The sequence below is a fragment of the Canis lupus genome, chromosome 2 (genome assembly GCF_011100685.1).
Source record: "Canis lupus familiaris isolate Mischka breed German Shepherd chromosome 2, alternate assembly UU_Cfam_GSD_1.0, whole genome shotgun sequence".
Classification (NCBI taxonomy): Eukaryota; Metazoa; Chordata; class Mammalia; order Carnivora; family Canidae; genus Canis; species Canis lupus.
The window spans coordinates 20,557,122-20,581,757 of record NC_049223.1 but is presented as its reverse complement, the minus strand read 5'-3'; the positions used below and the strand labels follow the sequence as shown (position 1 = coordinate 20,581,757).

At 42.9% G+C, this 24,636-nt stretch overlaps 2 protein-coding genes across 15 annotated transcripts in view; one reads left to right on the top strand and one right to left on the bottom strand.

The window, feature by feature from the left end:
• The first annotated feature begins 1,085 nt into the window (after positions 1–1,085).
• RPP38 (ribonuclease P/MRP subunit p38) lies at positions 1,086–6,325 on the top strand. Of its 11 annotated transcripts, XM_038530030.1 has the most exons (5): positions 1,086–1,222; positions 1,828–2,007; positions 3,953–4,090; positions 4,864–4,988; positions 5,385–6,325. In XM_038530030.1, the coding sequence occupies exon 5, from the start codon at positions 5,394–5,396 to the stop codon at positions 6,237–6,239; it is 846 nt and encodes a 281-aa protein (XP_038385958.1). In that variant the 5' UTR covers positions 1,086–1,222; positions 1,828–2,007; positions 3,953–4,090; positions 4,864–4,988; positions 5,385–5,393; the 3' UTR covers positions 6,240–6,325. The 11 variants fall into 11 exon arrangements, with proteins under 11 accessions (XP_038385958.1, XP_038385959.1, XP_038385951.1 ...); XM_038530023.1 differs by lacking the exon at positions 4,864–4,988 and having other exon boundaries at positions 1,087–1,222; XM_038530025.1 differs by lacking the exon at positions 4,864–4,988 and having other exon boundaries at positions 1,093–1,203.
• Positions 6,326–8,855: 2,530 nt separating this feature from the next.
• NMT2 (N-myristoyltransferase 2) overlaps positions 8,856–24,636 on the bottom strand; it is a 66,889-nt gene continuing 51,108 nt past the window's right edge. For all 4 annotated transcript variants that reach the window (XM_038530020.1, XM_038530021.1, XM_038530019.1 and 1 more), the window contains 4 exons: positions 18,643–18,813; positions 11,657–11,824; positions 10,045–10,182; positions 8,856–9,864 (listed from right to left, as the gene is read on the bottom strand). In XM_038530020.1, the coding sequence (XP_038385948.1) occupies positions 9,844–9,864; positions 10,045–10,182; positions 11,657–11,824; positions 18,643–18,813 (498 nt within the window). In that variant the 3' untranslated portion in view covers positions 8,856–9,843. The remainder of the gene's footprint in view (positions 9,865–10,044; positions 10,183–11,656; positions 11,825–18,642; positions 18,814–24,636) is intronic.

The following is a 24,636-nucleotide window of genomic DNA, read 5'->3' as shown; positions in this document are numbered from 1 at the left end:
AAATCACATGGGTAACCTGCAACAATCTCGGAACCAAAAGGAACACGGGCTTTTTGTTTTGCTTACTTTACGGCCAGTTAGGTGCTACGTCGGTGCTAAAAACCCAGAATGTTAGGAAACAGATTAAGAAATGTAAATTCAAGGGCAGCCCTGGGTGGCTCAGCGGTTTAGGCGCCTGCCTTCAGCTCAGGGCGCGATCCTGGAGACCCGGGATCGGATCCCACGTCGGGCTCCCTGCATGGAGCCTGCTTCTCCCTCTGCCTATGTCTCTGCCTCTCTGTGTGTGTGTCTCATGAATAAATAAATAAAAATAATTTAAAAAAAGAAATGGAAAATCAAAACGAGCCTAGAAGAGGTTGAGAAAGGACAAGTTTTGAGAAAGACAGGGAGAGGAAAAGTAAGTGGGGGTGGGGGTGGGGAGCTAAGTTAGGCTGGAAAGGGAAAGGAAGGGGGTGGCGAGGGAGGGAGGAGGCTCTTCAGGTCAGAAGCAACCTACTTTCTTCCAAGCGCCCTCCCGGCCCCGGGTGGATCGACACGCTCCGATGCCTGACCTTGCAAACGTCCTCCAGCCGTTTCGCAGTCGTCCAGGACCTCCCAGCGACCCCGTTCCTACCGTCAGTTTTCACTGGCCGGAGCAGCTACAGCAGATACTTGGGGGAGTTTTCGGAGCTGCTGTCGCACACTCCAAAGCAGCCTTCCCGTGCCTGTTTCGGGAGGGGCGGGGGTGGGGGGCAAGATCGCCTGCACGGTTGCCTGTAAGCGCGTTTTTATCCCAGACCACCCCTCATCCCCGCTGCATCTTGACCTCCCCGGTGCCGGGGAGTCGACGGAGGCCGGGGGACGCTGGGGCACGGCCTGGGGCTTTGCGTTCCCCTCGGGCAAGCCAAATACCGAAAAGCGAGAAGAGGGCGAGCGAGCCAAGGCTCCCGGGAGCAGAGAGGTAGAGACTGGATTAGAAGCGAGAGGGCGGCAGATGTGACAAACAGCTTCGGGGGACGACCGACGAGCCCTCACACCAGCCACCGAGACCGAGAGCGACGCGTTACCACGACAACCGTGAAGTCTCGCGAGGCTCGCAGTGAGGTCTCCCTGCGCCTGCGCGCTGCCGCGGTGGGGCGCAGCCCTGAGCCTCCCGGCCCGCGATCCCGGACTCCGGGCTTTTGTGGCTCGGGCCTTGGACGCTGTGGGCCGACTCTCCCCACCGTGAGTGACAAGGGGGACGGTGAGATGCGAAGCGGTCTGAGCATGGGGGGCGGGGCCGGAGAGGCGGGGGCTCTGCGCACGCGCGGCGCACGTGCAGACGGCGGGGGTGCGGTCGTGAGTGGGAGCGGGGCGCGGGGCGCGGGGGCGGGAGGGGCGCGCCCCGGGTGGGGTCCGGCTCGGGACGCGGGCGCCGGGGGGACACGCGAGGTCCCCAGGTCTTCTCCGGGAGACCTGTCCGTCCGGCCAGGCAGCCCCAGCGCGACGGGGGCTACGTTCCGCCTCCGGGCCTGGGTTTCCTCTCCTGTCTCTGCCTGGGGTTGAGCATCTTAGGGCGCGGGAACCGGCGAGATAAAGCCCCCCTCGCCCCCCGGCCCCTCAGTGCCCCAGGCCTACAAGTGCGGGCGGATCCCTGTAGGACTGCGGTGTGCGGGCGAAATGGTGAAGGATGCGGCGGTACAGGCGGGCGGCAGGCCCGGGGAGGGAGGAGCTCGGGGGCAGGAACGCAGCCTGCGGGCCCTGGGGCTGCCGCCCAACCCCCTCCGGAAGGCTTTTCTTTTTTCTTTCTTTTCTTTTCTTTTTTTCTTTTCTTCTTTCTTATTTTGTTTATTTATTCATGACAGAGAGAGAGAGAGAGAGAGAGGCAGAGACACAGGCAGAGGGAGAAGCAGGCTCCACGCAGGGAGCCCGACGTGGGACTCGATCCCGGGACCCCAGGATCACGCGGTGCTAAACCGCTGAGCCACCCGGGGATCCCCTGGAAGGCATCTCTGAGTCCTTTACTTCCTATTGATAGCTCCAAGCCGGGTAGGTTCCACCAGTTAACTCTTCCAACTGCATGTAATTTTGTCCCGTTGTTCCCTCTGCGGTCACTCTGGTGCAGGCCACCATCGAGCCTACCCTGGGAACCTCTTTGCTCCTCCTTCCACTTCTGGCAAAGGAGTGGCCCCGGGCTTCCGCAAGGATGGTTTTGCAGGGCCTTTCAAATCACGCTCGCTCTTGTGTCTCAAACGTTGCAGTTGCTTTCCATTATTATGCGGTTTGCGGGACCTTCACCCTCTGGTCCTCGCCTCCCTTTCCTGATACCTCAGCATCTCTAGCATCTCTTCCCCAGCGGCGTGAACTTCCTTCATTTCGTTAATGTTGTTGCCTGGGGTACTCTTTCTGCTTCATGCCCCCTTTGGCTGGCACTCTTCAGATGCAGGGTTGAAAGGTCACTTTCTCCAGGACATCTTTTCTCTCCCCTTCAGCTAATTCATGCTTCTGCTGTTTCCTTAGTATCCTTAGAATTCCCAGACTTGAATGTGCACATCTTCTTGTACTATTACCTGCTCATTTGTTGTTTTCATGGATTCTAAGTTCTGTTGAGGCCAGTAACTGTTTTTACGCTAATACTTTATGGTTTGGTACATTGTGGATAATCCAGAAATACTTGCTGAAGAAGAAAGGTGGTTGTGGGGCCGAAGGTGGGAACAGTATTCCAGGCAGAGGGAATAATATGTACGAAGATGGAGGGGGGGCGCAGCCCTGGTGGCTCAGTGGTTTAGCGCCTGCCTTTAGCCCAGGGCGTGATCCTGGAGACCTGGGATCAAGCCCCATGTCGGGCTCCCTGCATGGAGCCTGCTTCTCCCTCTGCCCATGTCTCTGCCTCTCTCTCTCCCATCTCTCATGAACAAATAAATAAAAATTAAAAAGATGGGGAGGGTAGAAATTGGTGGCCTCAATAAGCAGTAAGTGGGTGTAATGGTGGAAGAGGCTGGTGGGAGGTGAGAGTCAGTGTGTGTGGGGTTTGTAGGTCACTGTAAAGGGTTTGCACTTGATCCCATAGGTGGTGAGTGCCTCCAAGACATAGCCCAAAAGGCACCTCAGCAAGGCCTTCATGTTTTTCTGCTCTAAAACCATCCCTTCTCATCAATCAGTATTTTGCTCTTGGATTATCTGGTGGAAGGTTCTGTTCTATCTGAACTACTTGGCTCTCGTCTCTCCCGCTAGATTCTGAGAACAGGAGTTCATGCCTCACTTGCTGTCTCTCCAGAGCACACAAGTATAAGTATTACTTAAGGATTTCAGCATCATGCTGCTTGGATGCTGAGGCACATGAGCTGACTTGCAGTTTGGCAAGAGCTCTGTTCAGTCATATTTGTCTTGCTCGTCTTCCTGACCTTCAACCTGATGCCAGCCTCTACCAATCCTGACTGGATTTAGCTGGTCTGCTTCCTGACTCCCTCTGTGCTTGGGGGGAACATGGAGAAAATGAGGGGGGAGGTGTCAGTGAGGATGGCTGTGCAGAGGGGCTGGTATGAAGGAAGCAGCTTGCACAGCAGGTACTGAGGCTCTGGCATCAAGGTCCTGAACAAGGTCCGACACTCCCTGGAGGAGCTGAAGTTTGGATTTCTGTTACAAGAGGACTTAGGAGGAGCAGTGGAGACCAGTGGCAGTCAGGAGGCCATTTTTCATTTCTCAGGAGGCCTGTCCGGTGTCAAGGGCCAGCCTGTCCTATCCCAGCTATTCTAACCCTGTTCTGGATCAGAGTCATCTGGGCAGCTTTGACAAATACAGGTACCCTGGTCCTATTCCCAGGGATTCCAGTTCAGTACGTCCAGGATAAGGACCAACCACCTGTATGTTTTTAAAAGGCAACAGGTTACTTTTGAGGTGCAGCCAGGATGGAAAGAGCATAAACTTTGTGTTTGGAAAATCAGTTGTGACTTTGGGCAAAGCATTTAACCCGAGGCTGTTCCTTCACCCACAGGTTGGCTGATTCTATAGGAATTTTGTGAGAATCACAATCATACATGGAAAAAATGCCTTCTAAATTCTTACACACTCCCCCCCAAGTTCTGACACATTCCCCAAAGACAGCTGCTCTTCACCATCAGTAGCCAGCCTGGTGAGTGGAAGTTTAATTGGAGACCTTAATCCTTGATTGTGCATGTGGCATTTTGGGGAAGGTGGGCCCCAGTAGGATAAATGACCTGGAATGAGGGTCATACCTCCTCCCTGCAGGGAGAAAAGCTGGTTATCTGAAAATAGGGACAGCCCTAGACTTCTAGGGGCCTGGCGTGTAACTTCCTTCTGTTTTGCCACAGAGGTCACTGTGGTTCTTAGCTGAGCACCAGGAAGAAGGGAAGAATAAAACTGAGGGAAGAGAATTGCACTTGCCCTGGGAAGAACAGCCAGGATACGGTCCCTTGATCAATGGTTTTTAACATTTTCCCAAGAAGGATCCTTCTTAGTTTTAATGGACTAATATTAACTTTCATTACAAAGTTTCCCTACTTTTCATCAAGTTGCCAGCTGGAGAAGCAGTCAGCTAGGAGTAACTGTTAAGAAGAGGGAATCTGTGGGGCACCTGAGTGGCTCAGTGGTTGAACATCTATCTGCTTTCAGCTCAGGTGGTGATCCTGGGGTCCTGCACTGGGCTCCTTGCAGGAAGCCTGCTTCTACCTCTGCCTCTGTCTCTGCTTCTCTCTTTTGTGTCTCATGAATAAAATGACTAAAATATTTTTAAAAAGGGGGGGGGGATCTATACCTGTGTATGTATGAGATGCTTAAGGAAGAAGCTTAGGGCCCAGGGATGGAGGGAGACTTGCAAAAAGGCATAGAATTAAAGTATCATTTGGATTTTTAATCATAATGTTATCACTATTTGTTTCTTAAAAGCCACACCTGGTTATATATGAATGGCAGAGGTTTCCGGACCCTGGGCCCTTAGATCGTGAGCTCTGTGCAGGTGGACTTCTTCACTGCCGAACCCCAGTGACTAGAATACTGAATGCATACTGGAGGTGCTTGGGGAGTGTTTGTAGGGTGGAAGCCTAACTGGAGACCAACTTAGCAAATGGTAACAAATTTGTAAGATTAATACCACACAGTCATTAAAAACAGAATCGTGAACAAGTAGAAACATGGAACATTTTTAATAAATGAAATAGAATTTCACGGTGACTGCAGTAATGCAAAACACTTATATATTGCCTGTATATGAATAAAGACCAAGTCGTGAAAAAATGGGGAAAATAAATTCCTTAATCTTAAAAGAGGTTCAGTGTGGTCACATAATTGGTTCTATATAATCAGGCTTGCTATTGTCTACCAAGAATCAGAGAAAGTACAAACAAGATATTCTGACATGCATTGTTAGTAACACGAATTTCACTTTGTTGTTTGCTTCTCTGTGAAAGATTTTCCAAATGGCTGCAGCTCCTCAAGCACCGGGGCGGGGTTCCATCCGGAAGACAAGACCTTTAACTGTAAAGACATCGTTAAACAACCCATATACTATCTGCTGGACTACTCTAGAGAGAGAAGACATGCACTTCATATTACAGACACTTCAAGACAGATTTAAATCTCTTGGGCTTCAGAAGATTGAGGATAAGAAGAGAAAGAAAAAGCAGTTTTTAAAAAAACAAAGCCCAGACAAATGTAGCACAGAAGTTGATAAGAGCGAGGATCTGAAAGAGAAACAACCAGAAGATAATGAGCAAGGGTCAGGGTGGACTCCTGTGCTCGTCAGGAGGCAGCTTGCCATCGGTGTTAATGAAGTGACCAGAGCTCTGGAAAGGAATGGGCTGCTGCTGGTCCTCGTGTGTAAGTCAGCCAAGCCTGCCATCATCACCTCCCACCTGATTCAGTTGAGCTCCAGCAGATCAGTGCCTGCTTGTCAGGTTCCCCGTCTCAGTGAGACACTCGCACCTGTCATTGGCTTAAAATGTGTCCTGGCCTTGGGGTTCAGAAAGGACACCACGGCTTTTGTTGAGGAGGTAAAAGCCATAATTCCCCGAGTACCCAGTTTACATGTACCATGGCTGCATGGGCAGCCTAAAGAAGCCTGGGAAAATGTAGACACTGAATCTCTGGAAAGCCAGGACAAGGAGATTTTAGAAACTTCCTTTGAAGACCTCTCTAAACATAAAAAGAAGCTTGTGGAAGGTCAGCAGGCTGTAGTGTTACAACCCCTGAAAATAAAGAAAGTGATTCCAAACCCCAGTAAGATAAGGAAACCACCCAAAAGTAAAAAACCGACTTCAAAGTAATCTCCTATAAACTTGTAGTTTCCTACAGCTGTAAAAAGACACTCTGTAAAGAAGCCTTAAAACAAATAAAATGTGTTATTTTTATATATGTTCTCGGGATGCTTTTTGTAATGTTCCTTCCTTAGGTGTAAGACTTTGTATAAATAGGCTGACACTTAAAAACACTAAGTGCAGAAAATATTAAAAAATATGAATATCAAAACAAAAGTTTATTGAAGCTAATGTCCATGCTTGTATAAATTCACTTTTTAAAAGGCTGGTACAGTGCTTGTAAGCAAGAAATTCTGTATCCTACAACACTTGACATCTTTCTATCAAACTTGGAAAATGTGCCACAGTAAAAAGGTTCTCGTGAGTAATGCAGATGAAACTGGATTGCAGATTGATCAGTTTTAAAAGAAAGATACTAAACAAGCAATACATTCAGAATTTTTTTTACTGTTGATTTGATTTTCTTTGTAGGTAGGCATATGCATGAACTTGGGAGAAAAGTGTTTATAGGAAAAACCCAGATACGTTATTGTGAATAGTTGAAATTCACCCCTTTGCATGGTTAACTCATCTCCTTGGAAATCCAGCATGGGTAAAAAGAATGCTGATAATTAGGTCAAATGAGGCAGGAAGAGAATGAAAAAACTGAGGAGCTTGAGGCCTCAGAGATGGGTTTTTGTGCAATGGCTGGGGTTCTTTATGTTAGGAAATGGAGCATAATCAATGCTCTATGTCTGTTAAAGCATCTGCTATTTACAGTATGTGTTCGGAAAAGTCCTTTAGTAATTTAGTGGGGGAGGTACTGGATTGCTAAAATATATTTTCAGCCTAAATTCTGGCTGACTCTTGGGACTAGGCCACCTCTGTTCATTTAAATGTTCACTGAATACCATCTTGGCTAAAAAAAGAAGGTCAGGGAGGGAAAGCTACTTTATGAAATAGAGCATTTCCACTGTTGACAAGGCAGGACAGTGTTTTTTTGAATCTGTAAGACAGTGTATATTGCAGTGGAATTTAGTTCTAATAACTTTTATAAACACAAGCAATTTTACCAGTCTTCAGTTTTGAATGTTCATCAGTAATCTGCCTAAATCACAAAGAGGGAAATACACTATTACTGTATTTAAAAGTGACTGTGGAAAGAATCTGAATTCTCTTACAACTAGAATTATGTAAACAAATGAAAAGTGCCCACAGTCTCATCACAAGGTGAGCTTGTGATAAAACTTCTGACTGGCAATTCGGCAATGATCTGAAAACCTACATCATCTAAGACTGCCGTAAAAATGAATGCAACAGAATTCTCAACTAGATCCCTGACTCCAGATTAAGTTAAAATCCCATTTATTTAATTCTTGGTGTTTTGGTGAATTGGTTCAGTTTTGCTTCCGAGGCCACTCTCCTCCTGTTAAGAAAGAAGGTAACATGGTAGAGTCTGAATGGTCTTATATGAGAAGTCCTCTCTGGGTCCTCAGAAAGGTCAACTGTCCTAATCACGCACTACGGGTGGGGTCCCCGTATGCCCTCTAGTGGTGGTCACAGCTGTGGGTTTGTCTTTACGATGAGGGTAAGGAGGGTGCAGAGTGGCTTTCAGCTCTTTAGTGTAAGTCAGGGTCAACAATTTGTTGTTTTTTTTTCTGTAAAGGGCCAGACACTAAATATTTGAGGCCTTCTGGGCCACACAGTTCTGTCAGAATAACTCTGCTCTACCTTTTCCAGTGTGAAGCAGCCACAGGCAATACGTAAGCAAGTGTGGCTGTGTTCCAATCAAACTGGATACTGGGCAGCCCGGGTGGCTGAGTGGTTTAGCGTCGCCTTCAGCCCAGGGCCTGATCCTGGAGACCCAGGATCGAGTCCCACGTCGGGCTCCCTGCATGGGGCCTGCTTCTCCCTCTGCCTGCATCTCTGCCTCTCTCTCTCTCTCTCTGTCTCTCTCATGAATAAATAAAATCTTAAAAAAAAAAAAAAAAAAAAACTGTTACAGATACTGAGGGACACCTGGGTGGCTCAGTGGTTGAGCATCTGCCTTTGGCTCAGGGTGTGATCCCCGGATCTGGGGATCGAGTTCTGCATTGGGTTCCCCGCAGGGAGCCTGCTTCTCCTTCTGCCTGTGTCTCTGCCTCTGTGTGTCTCTGACGAAGAAATAAATAAAATCTTAAAAAAAACAAGTTTATGCATACTGAAATCTGAATGTCCTATAATTTTCACATGTCACAAAATGTCATTACTTTGATTACCGCCCCCCACACCCAACAACCATTCAAAAATGTAAAAACTAAGCTTGTGGGCTGTACAAAAACAGGTGACAGGTTGGACTGAGCTCATGGGCCATAGTTTGCTAGCTGCTGCCTGATAGGAGATCTGACTGGTTTCATTTGACCACTTAGAACGTAAAGGAAAGGCCATCATGTTGTCTGAAATTAAGTTTTTCTGGACTGAAGAGCCTAGGCACTGGTATTATAAAGGCAGGGAGAAGTGTCTACTCTGGTTTTTGAGTCAAAGCCAGTTTCATGTGGCCTCGTTCAGCATGTTCTCCCCATTCCTTTGACTACTGGCAATATATACATATATATGTACACTGGGAAACCTGGATTTTCAAGTTCTAGATAAAAACACCATCAGTAACAAAATTAGGAATACTTATTTACAAATAAGACATTTTCCATTAGCATGACAGCTTTCATGATAACTTAAAGTCAGCATAAAGGACTATGTGCAATTTTGCATAAGTAATAAAAACATTCAAACTATCAATGTCCTGATAGCACTAATAATTCCACTGAGCATTTCTTTTGACTTTACAGCTTTTATTGTCTTTGCCTCACATCTCTTGCTGCCGCTGAGAAGACACGAATGTGTGCGGCAGCTGCAAAGTTGAGTCGGTCACGGGTGTGGACTCTGTACATATCTGCACACAAAATTTGAGTTTTGAACCAATCTACGGGACCTGCTGAAGACCAAAGTACAAATCTGTGTGTTTATTTATTTGGCAATACTGCTTCTGGAGAAAGAAATGTACTTACCAGTCAGCAGTACATTTTTATCTCCCTCTAAACTTAAACATCCACCTACTTGTCACTGGGCTACGGAAGTGCTGATTCCATAAATGCTCCCAGTGACAGCGCGTAAGGTGACGGAAGCACCAATTTTCCAAATGGATCCTTCATTCTGTTACATGGACGAACAGACCAACACTTAATACATAGAAATGCAGCAGTTTATCTCCATGTAAGAGCAAAGACTTCCTTCACAATTCTGTGACTTCCGTCCAGACCATAGAAAAACAGTCCCTTTTCTAGAGAGTGGAAAAATACCTTCTCTTCAGTGAGAGACAGCCAAAAGTCTGGAAATTAGAGGAATGTGTTCTCTCTACCTTTTCATCCCTTCTACAAATGGGTAAACAGTGAAAAAAAAGACTGTTAACATTCTAGCTAGAAATATGTACTATTGGTCACGTATGGGTGGTTTTTTTTCATCTTTTCTGATTGTTACCGACTACGCCGATTTCATTAAGTTGTGCTTTTATTCTTCTTTGGAATGGCAGTTCCAGGAATCATTAAATAGAGTATTAACAAGTGATGATGTCCGAGTTCTAGAAATAGAAATAATCCATCTATTGCAACACTAGTCCAACCTAAAGGGAGGGGAGAAACAGAATGGTAAGAACAGGTAAGCAAGAAAAAATAAATTGTACCACAATGGCTCAGTATTTTTTAAAAGCTAAAAACATCTTAATAGTCCTAAGGGCAGCAAGCATGGGATTTCCTTGGTCTGTTTATTACGTTTATAAAGGGTGTGTATCCACGACACTTACCTTTTCAGAATCCGTTCCTGGACACCTCCAGTTGTACAGGTAATACTGCAAGTTGCCATCTCCTATACCAAACTTGAGTTTTTCCAAGAAGGTTTTATTTTCCATTAAATCTAGTGCATTGAAAACATCAAATCCTTTCTGCCAGTGGAAAAAGAATTTCAAATTTTAAATGTCAAAGGACTGGAGTGTTTTCTATATTATATATTTCAGTGTAACAATTCCTCTACTAATAGCTTGACTACACATTAATAAGGTTTAATGTCTACAGTCTATGTACAGGCTAAGAACTCAGTTTAAAACTGTCTTATAGGAGCACATGGAGCTCAGTTGGTTAAGCATCTGCCTTCAGCTCAGGTCACGATTCCAGGGTCCTGAGATCAAGCCCCACACTGGGCTCCTTGCTTAGAGGGGAGTCTGCTTCTCCCTCTGTCTCTGCCACTCCCCTTCTTGTGCTCTTTCTCTCTGTGTCAAATAAATAAGTAAAATCTTTAAAAAAAAACCAAAACTGTCTTATAAAAATAGTGAGTCTGACAGAGTCAGGAAGATCACCCAAAAATTTCAAATCAAAATCTGTACTATGTTGGCTAACACTAATACAAAGTAATCTATTAGGATCTCAGAGAATATTTTATCCCTGTTTTAGAAGGAACATTTGGCCAGAAGTCTCCATCTCCAGAACTGTTATTGGCTTTTCAAAGTTCTGACTGAGCCACAGCTTTAAAGACTTTAAATGTGTACTTGTCTTGGGCTGATGCTGGGAAATAAATTTAGTGAAATTTTAAATAGTAAAAATTGAATTTCTTGAAAATGTCAGGTAAAAATACTATATAAAATGGGGTAATAGATTTCTATTTCTCAGGCGTTTTACCTTAAATAATTTATTACTGACCTTTTTTGGAGGAAGTAGTTGAAAAAGAGCAATAGGATCAAAGAATCAGAGGATAATGTTGATTTGGAGATCCAAAAGTACTATGTTAAAAATTTTTTTTCAGTTTTCAAAGAAGATCCTTTTGATGTGTTGTTCACAATTTCTCATGAATAATATTTCCTCATGTTCAATAATTACATTGAAATAACAGCTACAACTTCTCAAAGTTTATTTGTAGCAAGAATTTAACAACTACTACACCAAGAGAAAGATATTGCAAATATAGTATGACCCATTTTTGAATTTAATTCCTTTTATTTTAAATATCTTTGTTTTTATTTTAAAAATAAAATTCAGAGACTATTTATATTTAGTTGAGTTCAAAAAGGGTTATTGTTGCTGATTATTCACTGCCACCCAAACACGTATGTTCCTTATATCAAGGTACCATGTATTTTCCCTATATTCCTTGTATCACAGGTTCCATGCATTCCTCTATTAGAGCTAAAAGTTTCTACTTTGCACAAAATGTCTTTTTGGTTAAGTTGGAATAGAATCAATGATGTCAACAGTCTCTGAAGTTTTAAAAGAAACTCTTATAATTCTTCCTTTGACTGATGGTCAACAATAAAACATATCTCAAATGAATTGCACCTATGCGGGAGAAGATACAGTAAGAGGTTTTACATACTTTGGCACACATGTGTGGAGAAACACACAGGACAAAAAGGATGAGTCGCTTACCAACTTGGCTATGATGAGCGCATCACTCATGAGGTCCAGCAGGGGAGTCTCCGTGTGAATGTTGTAGAAGGAGTAGGCAGCTTTGAGGCTCTTGTGAGCAGGGTGGTGAATGACCGTGGAGGGGAGTGTGTAGAAGCTCAGGAAGTCAGTTAGTTTACCACTGGAGTTCTAAAGGACAAAGGTCAGGTCAGGTCAATACCTTCCAAAACAAACTGCATCCATGCATTTCAGCTCACTTCTTAATTTTTGACTTGTACTGTAACTTTCTGTTAGAACAAAAAGCAATAGCTCCTACCTCTCTCTTGGCAGTCTGGAGTCGGGGCCCTTGGGATACATTGGGTAGAGCCTGAGAAGAGCATGGAGTTGTACTTTTCTTAGCCTAGCGCTAGCTGGCAGTTTGCATAAAGTTCTTAAGAAGCAGAATGTTCTGAAAGGAAAGTTCTCCCTTAGCCTGACTAATGAGTCTCTCTAGACCTATAGAACAGGGATGAAAGTGGAGTCACTGTTTTTGCAGAAACAAGAGCTCCAGGGATTAGAACGCTGCCATCTCCAACTAAAAGATACTATATCACAATAACATCTTAGCACAAAGCCAGAATTCTATCAGCATAAAGTGAAGTTGGATAAAATCTGGAAGCCGTTTCGAGAAACTTGTGAAAGGCATCAGTACTGCCAACATGCACCTGTGAATCTGAAGCTACCAAAAATTAAAAGAGATGCAAACGAGGTCTTGGTTTCATCATTGCTGGGACACCTTTCAATACAAGAAGTGAGTCAGTATTGTTTGGGTTGCTTCAATTAGCTGTGGTGGCCTATGCAGTCGGCCTACAACTCAAACTATGATCTGCCTGAATTATACAGCTGAAGAGGCTATACCCCAAGTATGCTCTTGCTAATATTTCTTACAGCAGAAAAGAAAATTCTATATGGATGCATTATCCAGTTTTTGAATGCTCCTGATTTACAAAACCTTTCCTCCCACCCCCAGACACTGAGGAATTCACATTTCACTAAAGTGATTCTCTACTGCTCTGTATTAGCAGCTTTAGTATTTGAGATGAATTAAAGACCTAAACATTCAGTATCAATAAGGATGTTCAACTCAAAAAATTGAAACTGAAAAATAAAACTCACTGGATGGACTCAGGAGTGGAGTGGAGAGGACAGATGACAGAAATCATTGCACTTGAAGAATTCAGTAGAATTTACCCAGTCTGAACAAAAGAGAGAAAAGAAACTGAAAAAAAAAAAATGAATTAAGTCTTAGGGATCTGTGGGACAGTAACAAAAGATGCAGACACTCCTATCACTGGAGTCCCAGAAGAGAAAGAGAAATGTGGGGACTGTGAAAGCAGACGAAATAATAAGTGAAAGCCAGATCTGGCAAAACATACACAAGAGAATCAAGAAGCTGAGCGAACCTTAACAGGAAAAACCCAAAGATGTCTACTCCAAGATGCATCCTAATTAAAGTTCTGAAAACTAAAGATGAAAGCCTTCAAAGCAGTCACAGAGAAACAAGGCGTTACCAATAGTAGAATACCAATTCAAATGACAGTGGATTTCTCACCTGAAAACACAGAGGCCAGAAGGAAGTGGCACGTTTTTTTTTTTTTTTTTTTTTTTTTTCTTTTAAAGTAGGCTGCCTGCCCAGTGCGGAGCCCAATGCGGGGCCTGAACTCAGGATCCAGAGATCATGACCTCAGCTGAGATCAAGAGTTGGATGGTTAAACTGCCTGACCACTCAGGTGCCCCAGTGGCACATTTTTTAAAATTAATAATTTATTTGAGAGAGAGAGAGAGAGAGCAAGCAAATGCCCATAAATGGGGGGAGGAGCAGAGGGAGAGAATCTCAAGCAGACTCTGTGCTGAGTGCAAAGCCCCACATGGGGCTCTATCTCATGACCTGAGAACACGACCTGAACTGAACCTTAACCAACTGTGCCCCCCAGGTGCTGCAGAGAGGCACAATATTTTAAGTGCTGAAGGAAAAGAACAATCAGCCATGAATTCTGCATCTGGTGAAACGATCCTTCAGGAATGAAGGAGAAATGAGAAATAAGGACATTCTCAAATGGGAACTAAAAGAATCTGTGGCTAGCAAACATACCTTTAAGACTGGCCAAAGGACATTCTCCAAATAGAAATGCAGTAATAATACAACGAATCTTAGAGTGTCAGGAAGAAGGAACAATAGAGCAGGAATCTTGATACATGCTCTAAACTATCCTCATAAGTTTTACAAATCTACTTAATGACTGAAACACAAGGTCTAACACCATCTGATACTCAAGACAATTTTTAAAAGTCAAGAAGATAAAGGGATCTGATGGAAGTAAGGTCACCTGAAGTGGTAAAATGTTGATACCAGTTGGCTGTGATAAGTCACATATTCCTATATATAGGAATACTCGGTGCAACCATCATGAAAACTATACAAATACACTCAAATGCACCATAAATACATCAAGACAGAGAATCCTAAAGAAATAGTCAAGTAGCCCCCAGGAAGGCAAGGGAAAAGAAACAAGAGGACTAAGAACCAGAGGAAACAAAGAGAAAACCAATAATAAAATGGCAGATTTAAGCTCTAGCCCATCAGTAATTATAAAATTAATGGCCTAAATATACCAATCAAAAGAAAGACTGGTGGAGTGGATAAAGAAACATGGTTCATCTGCAAGCCGTTTATAAGAAACTTTTGGGTTCAATGATGTAGATAAGCTGAAAGTAAAAGGGCTGTGAAAGTAAAATTAATGCAAACATTAATTTTAAAGTAGTAGGAGTGACAGGGCACCTGGGTGGCACAGCTGGTCAAGCATCTCTGACTCTTGGTTTCGGCTTAGGTCATGATATTGAGCCCCACATGGGGCTCAAGGAAGAGTCTGCTTAAGTTTCTCTCTCTTTCTCCCCTACTGCATGCACACATGTACTCTTTCTCTCTCTCTCTCTAAAATAAATAAATAAATCTTTAAAATAGTAGGAGTGACTATATTTATATCCAATAAAGAAGACTTCATAGCAAAGAAATTACTAGAGACAAAGCGGAGTATTACATGCTGGTACAAAGATGGATCCCCTGAGAAGATACAAAGGTCCTAAATGTATAAGTACCAAACAAGACCCTCAAAGTACATCAAAAAAACCTTAGAGAGGTGGAAGGAGAAATAGACAAGTCCAAAATCATAGCTGGGGACTCTCATCAACTGACAGAGCTGCTAGAAAGAAAATCATCAAGGAGGCGGAAAATCTGAGTACAATAAGACGTAAATGACATATATAGAATGCTCCACCTGAAAAGAGATTATACATTTCACACACCTTCTCCAAAACAGACCATATGGGCTTAAAATAAACCTCAAGAACCTTAATAGAGCTGAAATCATCCAGTGTCTTCTCCAACCATCATGGAATGAAACTAGAAGTCAATAGGAAATCTCTGAGCAGGTCAAAGTTGACAGCAGAATTCTAAGGAATCCAAGGCTCAAAGGAGAAGTTTCAAAAGAAATAAACAAAACAAAACAAAACAAAACAGGGGCACCTGGGTAGCTCAGTTAGTTAAACATCCACCTTTGGGTCAGGTCATGATCTCAGGGTCCTGGGATCAAGTCCTACATTAGGCTCTTTGCTCAGCGGGGAGTCTTTCTCCTTCTCCCTCTGCCCCTCTCCTCTGCTCATGTCTCTCAAATAAATAAAATCTTTAAAAATAAATAAACACATGCATATATACATACATACATAGAACCAAATGAAAATATGACATACCAAAATCTGTAGGATGAAGCTAGAGCAGTGCAGGGAAGGACATTTACAGAACTACATGCTTATACCGTAACAGGAAAGTGGGGAGTCTGCTTCTCCCTCTGCTCCTCCCCCTGGCTTATGCTCATTCTCTCTCTCCCAAAAATAAATAAATAAAATCTTAAAAAAAAAAAAGACTTAGAACCAGAGTAACCAAGACAGAGTGGTATTGGTGGAGGAACAGACACCAGAGATCCAGTGGAACAGAAGAGAGAACCCAGAAATAGCACACAATACAAATATCAGTATTCAACATATGGAAGAACCAATAGATATCAATAATATTACAGTTAAAAAGAAAAAGAGGCAAATATATGATTGGCATAAAATGGCTAATAGATTTATGAGATGATGTTCAAATTCATTCATTACTAATAAGAACATACAAATGAAAAACAATACTATCATTTGATACCCATTAGAGTGGCCTAAATTTAAAGTCTGATGATAACCAAATGTTACTGAGGACACAGTCTGCTAAGAGATACTTTGGTGAGCTCTATGGCCAGCTCTAAGTAACGTCAGCGATGCATCTGATCCTCAGCCTCAGCAGTTCGCCCTGAGTATAGACACTAGGGCAGCAGTTCTCAAAATGTGGTCTGTGAACCCCGTGGGGTATCTGAGACCCCTCCAGAAGTCTGAGAAATCAAAATGATTTTCATACCAGCACTACCAAGTTATTTGCCTTGTTCACCACGTGGACATCTGCATGAAGATGGCAGAAGCAATGGTGGTACACCTGGTGGTCTTTTTATTCTTTACCACCAAACCCTCATGGATTAAAAAAAAAAAAGGTTCCACTTAAGCATGTCCTTGATTAAGAATTATTTTTTTAAATTAAGAATTATTAACTGTACTAACTCGACACTCCAGAGCTCATCCTTTTCACATCTTGTGTGATGCCACGGAAGGACACACACACAGAGCACTTCTTTGCGTACTGAATCATAAAGGTTGTCTCAGAGAAGCCCGTTGGTGATGGAGCTGGGAGCTGAACTAGCCACTTTTTTCACAGAACACCACTTCAAAGTAGGACTAGCATACTATGGTCATTCAGACTTGGGTATCTGGCACATCTTGAAAATCAGTGATATGAGTCTATCACTTCAAGGAAAATATTGGCGGGATTTGTTGCCACTGATAAAATTTGAGCTTTCAGGGTGCAATTTAAAGTATCTTCCACCATGAACTATATTATATACTTTTTTGAGGACAATGGTTGAAATATCAATGAATGAGACTTTTTGATCTTATATATGAACTGTTAATATCTGGAAGATCTTTCTAGCTCAATGAGCCGTTATTTTCCAAATGACCGATATACGTTACAGACTCATTCACTGGTAAAGGAATGATGAAAGGACCAGACAGACAATGGATTTTAATCTAACAGGGTACGGAAAATTCATTAAATATGCTTTCAGATTGGGAATACTCAAAATGATCTGAATAGCTACTAATATACTTGTTCTTTTCCGTATCTTCAAGACTTCACGGGAAGGATTTTTTTTCACATGCTTCAACCAAAATTATATATCACAATAAACAGAATGCAGAGGTAGATATGTGAGCCCAGCTGTCTTCTAGTAAGTCAGACATTAAAGAGATTTGCAAAAATTTAAAACATGCCATACTTAATTTTGTTGCTTTGGAAAAGTTATTTTTCATAAAAAATGTTATTTAGGTAATCTGTTTATTATTGTTATATTGTTATTAAAGGAAATAATATATATTTTTTCAAATATTCTTTTTTAAAACTGAAATACAGTTGACATATAACATTATATTACTTTCACATGTATAAGATAATGATTCAATATTTGTATATATTGCAAAATGATCATAATAAGCTTAGTTAAAATCCATTACTGCATGTAGTAACAATTTTTTTTCTTGTGTTAAGAACTTTTAAGGTCTGCACTCTTGGCAACTTCCAAATATGCGACACAGTCTTAACTATAGTCACCATCTGTACATTGCATCCCCATGACTTTTTTATAACTTGAAACATACCTTGTGATCCTCCCTCCTCAATCATTTCTCCCACCCCTACAGCAAAACTGTCAATCTGTTTTCTGCATCTGTGATTTTTGGTTTCTTCTGATTCTACATATAAGTGAGATTATACAATATTTGGCTTTCCCTACCTGATTTATAAAATAGTAATATTAAAAATTTTTGTTTCAGTTTTCAATGTAATAAGTATCTGTAAATATAATTCAAATAATAAAAGCTCTTTGGGGTCCTTAATAATTCTTAAGAAGGTGAAGGAGTCCTGAGATGAAAAACTTTGAGAACTACTGCCCTGGAGAAACTTACCACAAGTGCATAAAAATTTGTGCTTTAAGATGTGCACTCTAGCGCTGTTCTAGTAATAAGAGCTTGAAAACAAAGACTGCCCAGGAACGTCCTCGGAATTCACTGTGTCTGTTCTACCATTTCTGCCCTAACTTGGCTGTCATCCTATATCCAGACTGATGCCTGACAAATGTTGAAAAGACACTTACAGCTCAGTGCTCACAATGAATGGTGAAAGGACTGCTATCGGAACTCCCACACGGCCTCCTCACTCTCGCTCTCCCCAGGTACTTACCAGGTTTAATCTCAACTTTTGAACCCAATCCCACTTTAGTCTAAAGAGCTTCTATGTGTAATACCATTTGAACAACAAATGTCAAGCTTTTTTTTTTTTTTCTTTTAAAGGCTTAAGAAGCACTACGCTAAATTCATCCAATCAATAATCAGAAAATCTAGACTGTTATTTCTCCTTCCTTCCCCTGAACTAGGGTTGAGTGGCTGAGTTGTGCCATCTCAACTGAAAGCCGTTCTGTTCAAACCAGCTTCACGAAATACCCAAGGATATTAAGCTCTGGAAAGCATCTGCCTCAGATAAGGCCATCCCAATCCAGCCTTCTCAAAACCGAACCAAGCAATTAATCACCTCAGTACCAATACAAAAGTATCCTGATTTCCCATGAATAACTAGCAAAAACTGTTCTTCTCTGGGGATGGGAACCATAAGAAGAAATTCTGGTTCTATCGGGGCGAGCAGAGAGATCTAGTTTGGAAGTAGCATCCCAGAGACAGAGGAAAAGGCTGGGGCCCTCTCTGATTCTTCCAGAAAACAGACTCAACCTCAGGGCAGTCTTGTACTTCTGTGTGGTGTCTTAGCACCTCCTCTTTACCTCCACGACAAATGTGTCAATAATGTGCTCCTGGGGGAGGAACCAGTGAGCTACTTCCTCTTCATCCATCACCGGGGCGAGGTGAAACTGCTTCAGGTAAGTGTTGGTCAGGTCTCGAACTGCTCTGACGTCCCTGGGTTCCATGGGTCTCAGGCCCGACGTCTTGGTAGCCTTGTTGTGGTGAAAACAAAATAAAGTGGGAAGGTGACCTTTGTCATAAGAGGGAAAGGCAGGCCAGCTGTGTGGCCGTCCCCTGGTGGGGGAGAGGGGGGCTTGTGAGCCCTGCCAAATCCTGGCTTCCCCTCCTCTTCTCCAACCTCCCAGGTCAGGATCTGCAATGTCACAAGAGTCCCCAGGGAGCTGTTGACACATTAGGATGAAAAGCACTGAGGCAGAGTATATTAGACAACGTGTGGAACCTTCTATCTGTGTGCTGGGTCAGTGGTCAGCACTGCCCACAGAGCTGCTGCTCCGACCGAGTCAGGGCACACACCAATCTATGTACCGAAGCCAAGAATGTTCACAGCCTCCACTGCAGGGCCAAATGATCTTAGCGTGTGTTCTGGAATTATGTGCATTACAAGTGCCCTGACATGTTGAAGATGCAGGTGAAAACGGCTGAGAAGCTTATTTTATTCAATGGCTCGTGAAGAGTCTGTAGCTAGGGACGCCTGGGTGGCTCAGTGGTTGAGCATCTGCTTTCAGCTCAGGTTGTCATCCTGGGATCCGGGATTGGGTCCCACATTGGGCTCCCTGCATGGAGCCTGCTTCTCCCTCTGCCTATGTCTCTGCCTCTTTCTCTCTGTGTCCCTCATGAATAAATAAATAAAATCCTTAAGGAAAAAAAAGAGGCTGTAGCTATGTTAGTCTTGTGAGCAACAAAAATGACATAAAAGTAAATCATGTTGTTCTGAGTGGGGAGGACAAGCATTGTAACAGCCAAGTATTTTCTAAACGGTAATGGCTAGCTTGCCGAGTACTGGCCTCTGGCTTCCCATGCTATCTTTTGATTTAAAAAGGTGATTCGAACAGACATTCAAATCTGTCATTTCAGAGCATAACAATTTCTATGGTATTCTACGAGGACCAGAATAACCTAAAGGTCAGGACAGGTCCCCATGAGGATTTGTTCAACTGTGTCCTCAAAAGAGTTCCAGATATCACTCAGCTACACAAGAACTGCCCAAAAACCAGGACACTTGAGCCAAGAAGTGAGAAAACCCACTAGAAGTGCTTGTTTGTACAAAATATTAAAAACTTAGCAATACAGTTCCATTTTTCTAGTTAGCTTGATTTTTTCCATAGAAATAGTGGATACATTTTAAGTGTTAAGTAACTTGTATATAAATACTTCTCCTTTACCTTTTATAAGTTATTTTTAAATACTTTAAAATTAAATACTGCCTCTAAACATAGATCATTACAGTTCCTGCATGCCCCTAGACTAGTAGCATTCCAAGGTGGAAAACAGGTCTCATTCTGAGTGCTGGCTCTGGTCCATCTTAGTGGCTGTGCTGAGGTCCCTAGGGATCCGTGACCAAGAATGCTGATCATTGAGTGGTGGGGGTACTGAGGGAGAGATTTGTTCTTTGTATTTACAGACCCAAATGTCCTTACTATGTGCCTTTCTGTTATGACTTATGTAAGCTATAAAGATGTGGTAATGCAGCTAAAATACAGTTTAGTAGACCACATTGAGAGAAGGTAAGCCCTTAACACACATTTATTTATTTATTAAAGATTTTACTTATTTATTCATGAGAGACAAAGAGGGAGAGAAGCACAGACATAGGCAGAGGGAGAAGCAGGCTCCTTGCAGGGAGCCCGATGTGGAACTTGATCCCAGGACCCCAGGATCATGACCTGAACTGAAGGCAGATGCTCAGCCACCCAGGTGTCCCAGCTCTTAACATTTAATAGAGAACTTGTACTTTTAGCTTTTATGTGGATCACAAAGCCAAAGGACAAGAAATGTCGAGGTCCTTGCTTCCACCCAAGGCTTAACCTCTCAAGCAAGCATGGCAATAACAGCCCAAATGTGCTAAATGAATGAATCAATGAATGAATGAATGAATTCCTATGTTTTGAGCCACAGCCATTTACTCAGTAAGGGTGGTGAAGGCTACAGACAGGGAAAAAAAGTCACTGTCAGCTCTGCAAAGATGATACTGCTTGGGCCTGGCACTTATGTGTAAGCCAGGTGTAAAATTCTTTTTTTCCATTTCCCCTGAGCCAATTTTAGTATTTGGTAGCATTTCTACACTGCAAATTCATGGCAAGATGGAACCTATGTGATTTCCAAATACAATGTAATAAACATACATCTCCAAATGCTAACAGGAAAACCAGACTATATATACACAAAGAATGTATTGAAAAAGTCATTTACAAAAATGATTTTCTGCCATGAGGATGACCTCAATAAAGTTTTAAGTAGCCATGCCCCAGTATTAAACTGCTTTTTCTTTTACTAGTTCAGTAACGACAATATCAAGCAATTAGATTCATTAATGAAAGCTACAGGACATGTGCAACTGTTAAGCAGATGTTCAGATATAAAGAACAAGCTTGCCAACTTCCTAGACACAGTCCTCTGCAGTACAATTCTCCTTCACTATTTATGCCACAGAATCACTAAAATCAACATCTTTTGTCTGGCAGACACCCTTAATGCAGCAGTTCCCAATAATTTTTGTCTGAGACCCCTTTACCCTCTTTTTTCTTTTTTAAAGATTTTACTTATTTTTGAGAGAGGCAGAGACATAGGCAGAGGGAGAAGCAGGCTCCCTGTGGGGAGCCCGATGTGGGACTTGATCTCAGGACCCGAGGATCATGCACTGAGCCAGAGGCAGATGCCCAACCACTGAGCTACTCAGGTGCCTCCTTTACCCACTTAAACACTGAGTATTCCAAGAAAGTTTTGCTTATGAGGGTTATATACACCCACCTCTATTGTATTAGAAATTAAAACTGGGGATCCCTGGGTGGCTCAGTGGTTTAGCGCTTGCCTTTGGCCCAGGGTATGATCCTGGATCGAGTCCCATGGAGGACCTCCAGGGGTCCCAGGCCCGACTCTGAGATCTGCTGTGCCAGGTCTCCAAAGGTCAGAAGAACGGGTCATAGAAGTGGAATACAAAAAACTCTGAAACAGTATGTTTAGGCCAACAGGCAAAGACAAAGTAAGTGCACCAGGCAATTTATAAGCACTTCAAGTACCTTTTTTTTTTTTTTTTAAAGAGAACATCAGAGTGTATCAGCTATTAAAAAAAAGAAAAAGAAAAAGCAAGATCGCAGAAAACTGGGAGAATATTGAATATTAACTTTAGCTGACTCACAATGGCCATGTGTCTCTGGGCCTTCAACTTGCTACTTTCTAACATCACAAAGTCACACATTCTCCAAGAACATGATGAGAAGAATGAAATAAAAGTTAAGATGTAAAATAAACCTTCAAATATAAGTTGGGGTCTTCAGAAAGAGGTGGGGAGAAGGTTAAGGCCAGAATTAAAAAAAAAGGGGGGGGGGATGTTCTGGCAAAACCCAAATAAGAAAGGTGGTTTCCAGAGAATTCAATAAAAACAAAAAGACATTTCCAGCGATTGAGGCAATCTTACATTTCAGAAGCAAACTCTATCATCTCAGCCAGGCACACTTTCCCAGGGCCCAGCCGGCATGTATTACTCGCTGGACTCTGTACATTGAATTATGTGTAAAATCTGCTTATCAGTGCATGCGGGGGAAAAAAGGCTCAGAGCTGTATTAAAAAACAGAAGCTGTGTTGTTCTCTGTCAAACTATGTGGTGTAAACTATCCTAGAGCCAAGATTCCAGAGTGGAGATGTAAGCAATGATTATGGGTATTTGATTTAAAAAGGAGTTGACTAAGACGCTAAACACTAAAAAAAGCATCTACTGCAACTAAATGTAGAAAGAACACCATGTGTCTTCACAAGTGTGTCCTTCCTGCAAAGCCGTGGAAAAATAGCGGGAGATTAACCTGAGTCGGGTTTTTTGCCTACTTTAAATTCCTGCACCTTTAAGCCCACTGAGAAAAATAATAAATAAAATAAATAAAAATAAATTAAAAAAAATAATCCAACTTTGTTTGAAAATGCTCAATAGCAAATGAAAAACAAATCGATGCTTACAAGGTAGGGAAAGGCATTACTCTCAGGAAGACCTCCGCATTGCAGGTGGCAGAGGCCAGGGGCCTAGGCCCCGAGTGGTTCTCTCCTGACTAGAAGACGACCTGCCCTCCTGTGACAGTCCTGCTCTCCCTGCATCATAGTTGAGACTACAGGTGTTCAGTGTTTAGGCCATCATAATGTCAGCTCTTATATTCAGAAGTCCACAAACAAGACATAAAGCAGAAACAGTGAAAAAAAAAAAAAAAAAAGAAACAGTGATGATAAGAGGAGACTGACCCAAAGAGCAAAAGTTGTGTTCAATAAGGTTCTTCTTACACTTAATGGGACAAAAATGATCCTAAATCACACAACTGCCAGCAGCAATATCACCCACCTGGGTCCCTATCGGGGAGGCCATGGTCTAGTATATGCTGCATTGTCCAGCTTCTTTTTTTTTTAAGATTTTATTTGTAAGGGGCGCCTGGGTGGCTCAGTTGGTTAAGCGTTTGCCTTCGGCTCAGGTCATGATCTCAGGGTCCTGGGATCAAGTCCTGCATCAGGCTCCCTGCTCAGCCAGGAGTCTGCTTCTCCTTCTCCTTCTGCCCCTCCCTTCTCCACCGTGCCTGCCCCACCCCCTCATGCTCTCTCTCAAATAAATAAAAAATATATTTTTTTAAAAAGGGATCTCTTCTACCCTTTTTCTTCATTATCTTACTCTTTATTTTTCTCTCCTTCCCCAGGACTTAAAAGCAGGGAGGAAGACTGGAACATACCAGCGAGCACTATTCGGGACCCTGATGATCTGCTTTCCTGTGTTCACCTATGCTCTAGTGACCCATGGTGAGACACCCGGGGGGACCAGGCCATGCTGCCCCCCTCACCCAGGGGTGTGTGAGAGGTCATGGCAGGAGCAAAGGGATATAACGGGTAAAACATAGATGTCTGGGGCGTGCATCCCAAGTACCCTCTGATTAGTGACAGACCCGTGTCTAAGTGTCAACCTGCATGAGTCTTGATCTTTTCATCTGCAAAATGCAGCAAAGGACACACCAGCTTCGAACGGTTGTTGTGGGAATAACATGAATATATATATATATATATATATATATATATATATATATATATATATAAGCACTTTGTGAACTTCACTTTATTAGGGGAAAAAATCTGGATGCTGGACCAGTGGTTTAGGGTCAATTTGTTAATAACACTCTCTTACCTGAGTTGATTTTTGTATAAAAACATAAAAGATGAGGGACAAAGTCAAAAATACTCCTAACAGCTTAAATTCTGATCACCCTGAATAAACCAATGACAGGTATTAAAACTCCTCCTTCATCCCATTTTAGGCAATCTACATGGAAGTGGGTGCTTTCCTTACATGCATGCTGCATGGCTTTATAGGCTCGATGAACTGAAATTTGGGGAGACCACAGGAGAACAGCATTAGCCCCTAGTGAAAAAAGTCTGCACGCCGAAGTTTTTAATTTCCACTCCTGGGTGTGCCTGGGTGGCTCAGTTGGTTGGGCCTCTGCCTCCGACTCAGGTCATGATCTCAGGGTCCAGGGATTGAGTCCCGCATCAGGCTCCCTGTTCAGCGGGGAATCTGCTTCTCCCTCTCCCTCTGCCCTTCCCCTGCTCATGCTCACTTGCTCTCTTTCTCTCAAATAAATAAAATGTTGAAAAAAAAAAAACAAAAACCAGTACCCCTCATGCACGTCAAAGTCTTTAACAGTTGGGCCTATTCCGGAGCCTGCAGAGGGGGTGTCTCAGTGTCGCTGTGTCTCGTGCCCCCTTCTGCTCACTACTGCATATCCCTCTATATGACTGTCCTCCTCAGGTCACTCTGGGTCTTGGCCCCTAGCCTC

Coding starts and splice junctions, on each gene's coding strand:
- RPP38 (XM_038530031.1), top strand. CDS start 5,394: ATGGCTGCAGCTCCTCAAGCACCGGGGCGGGGTTCCATCCGGAAGACA.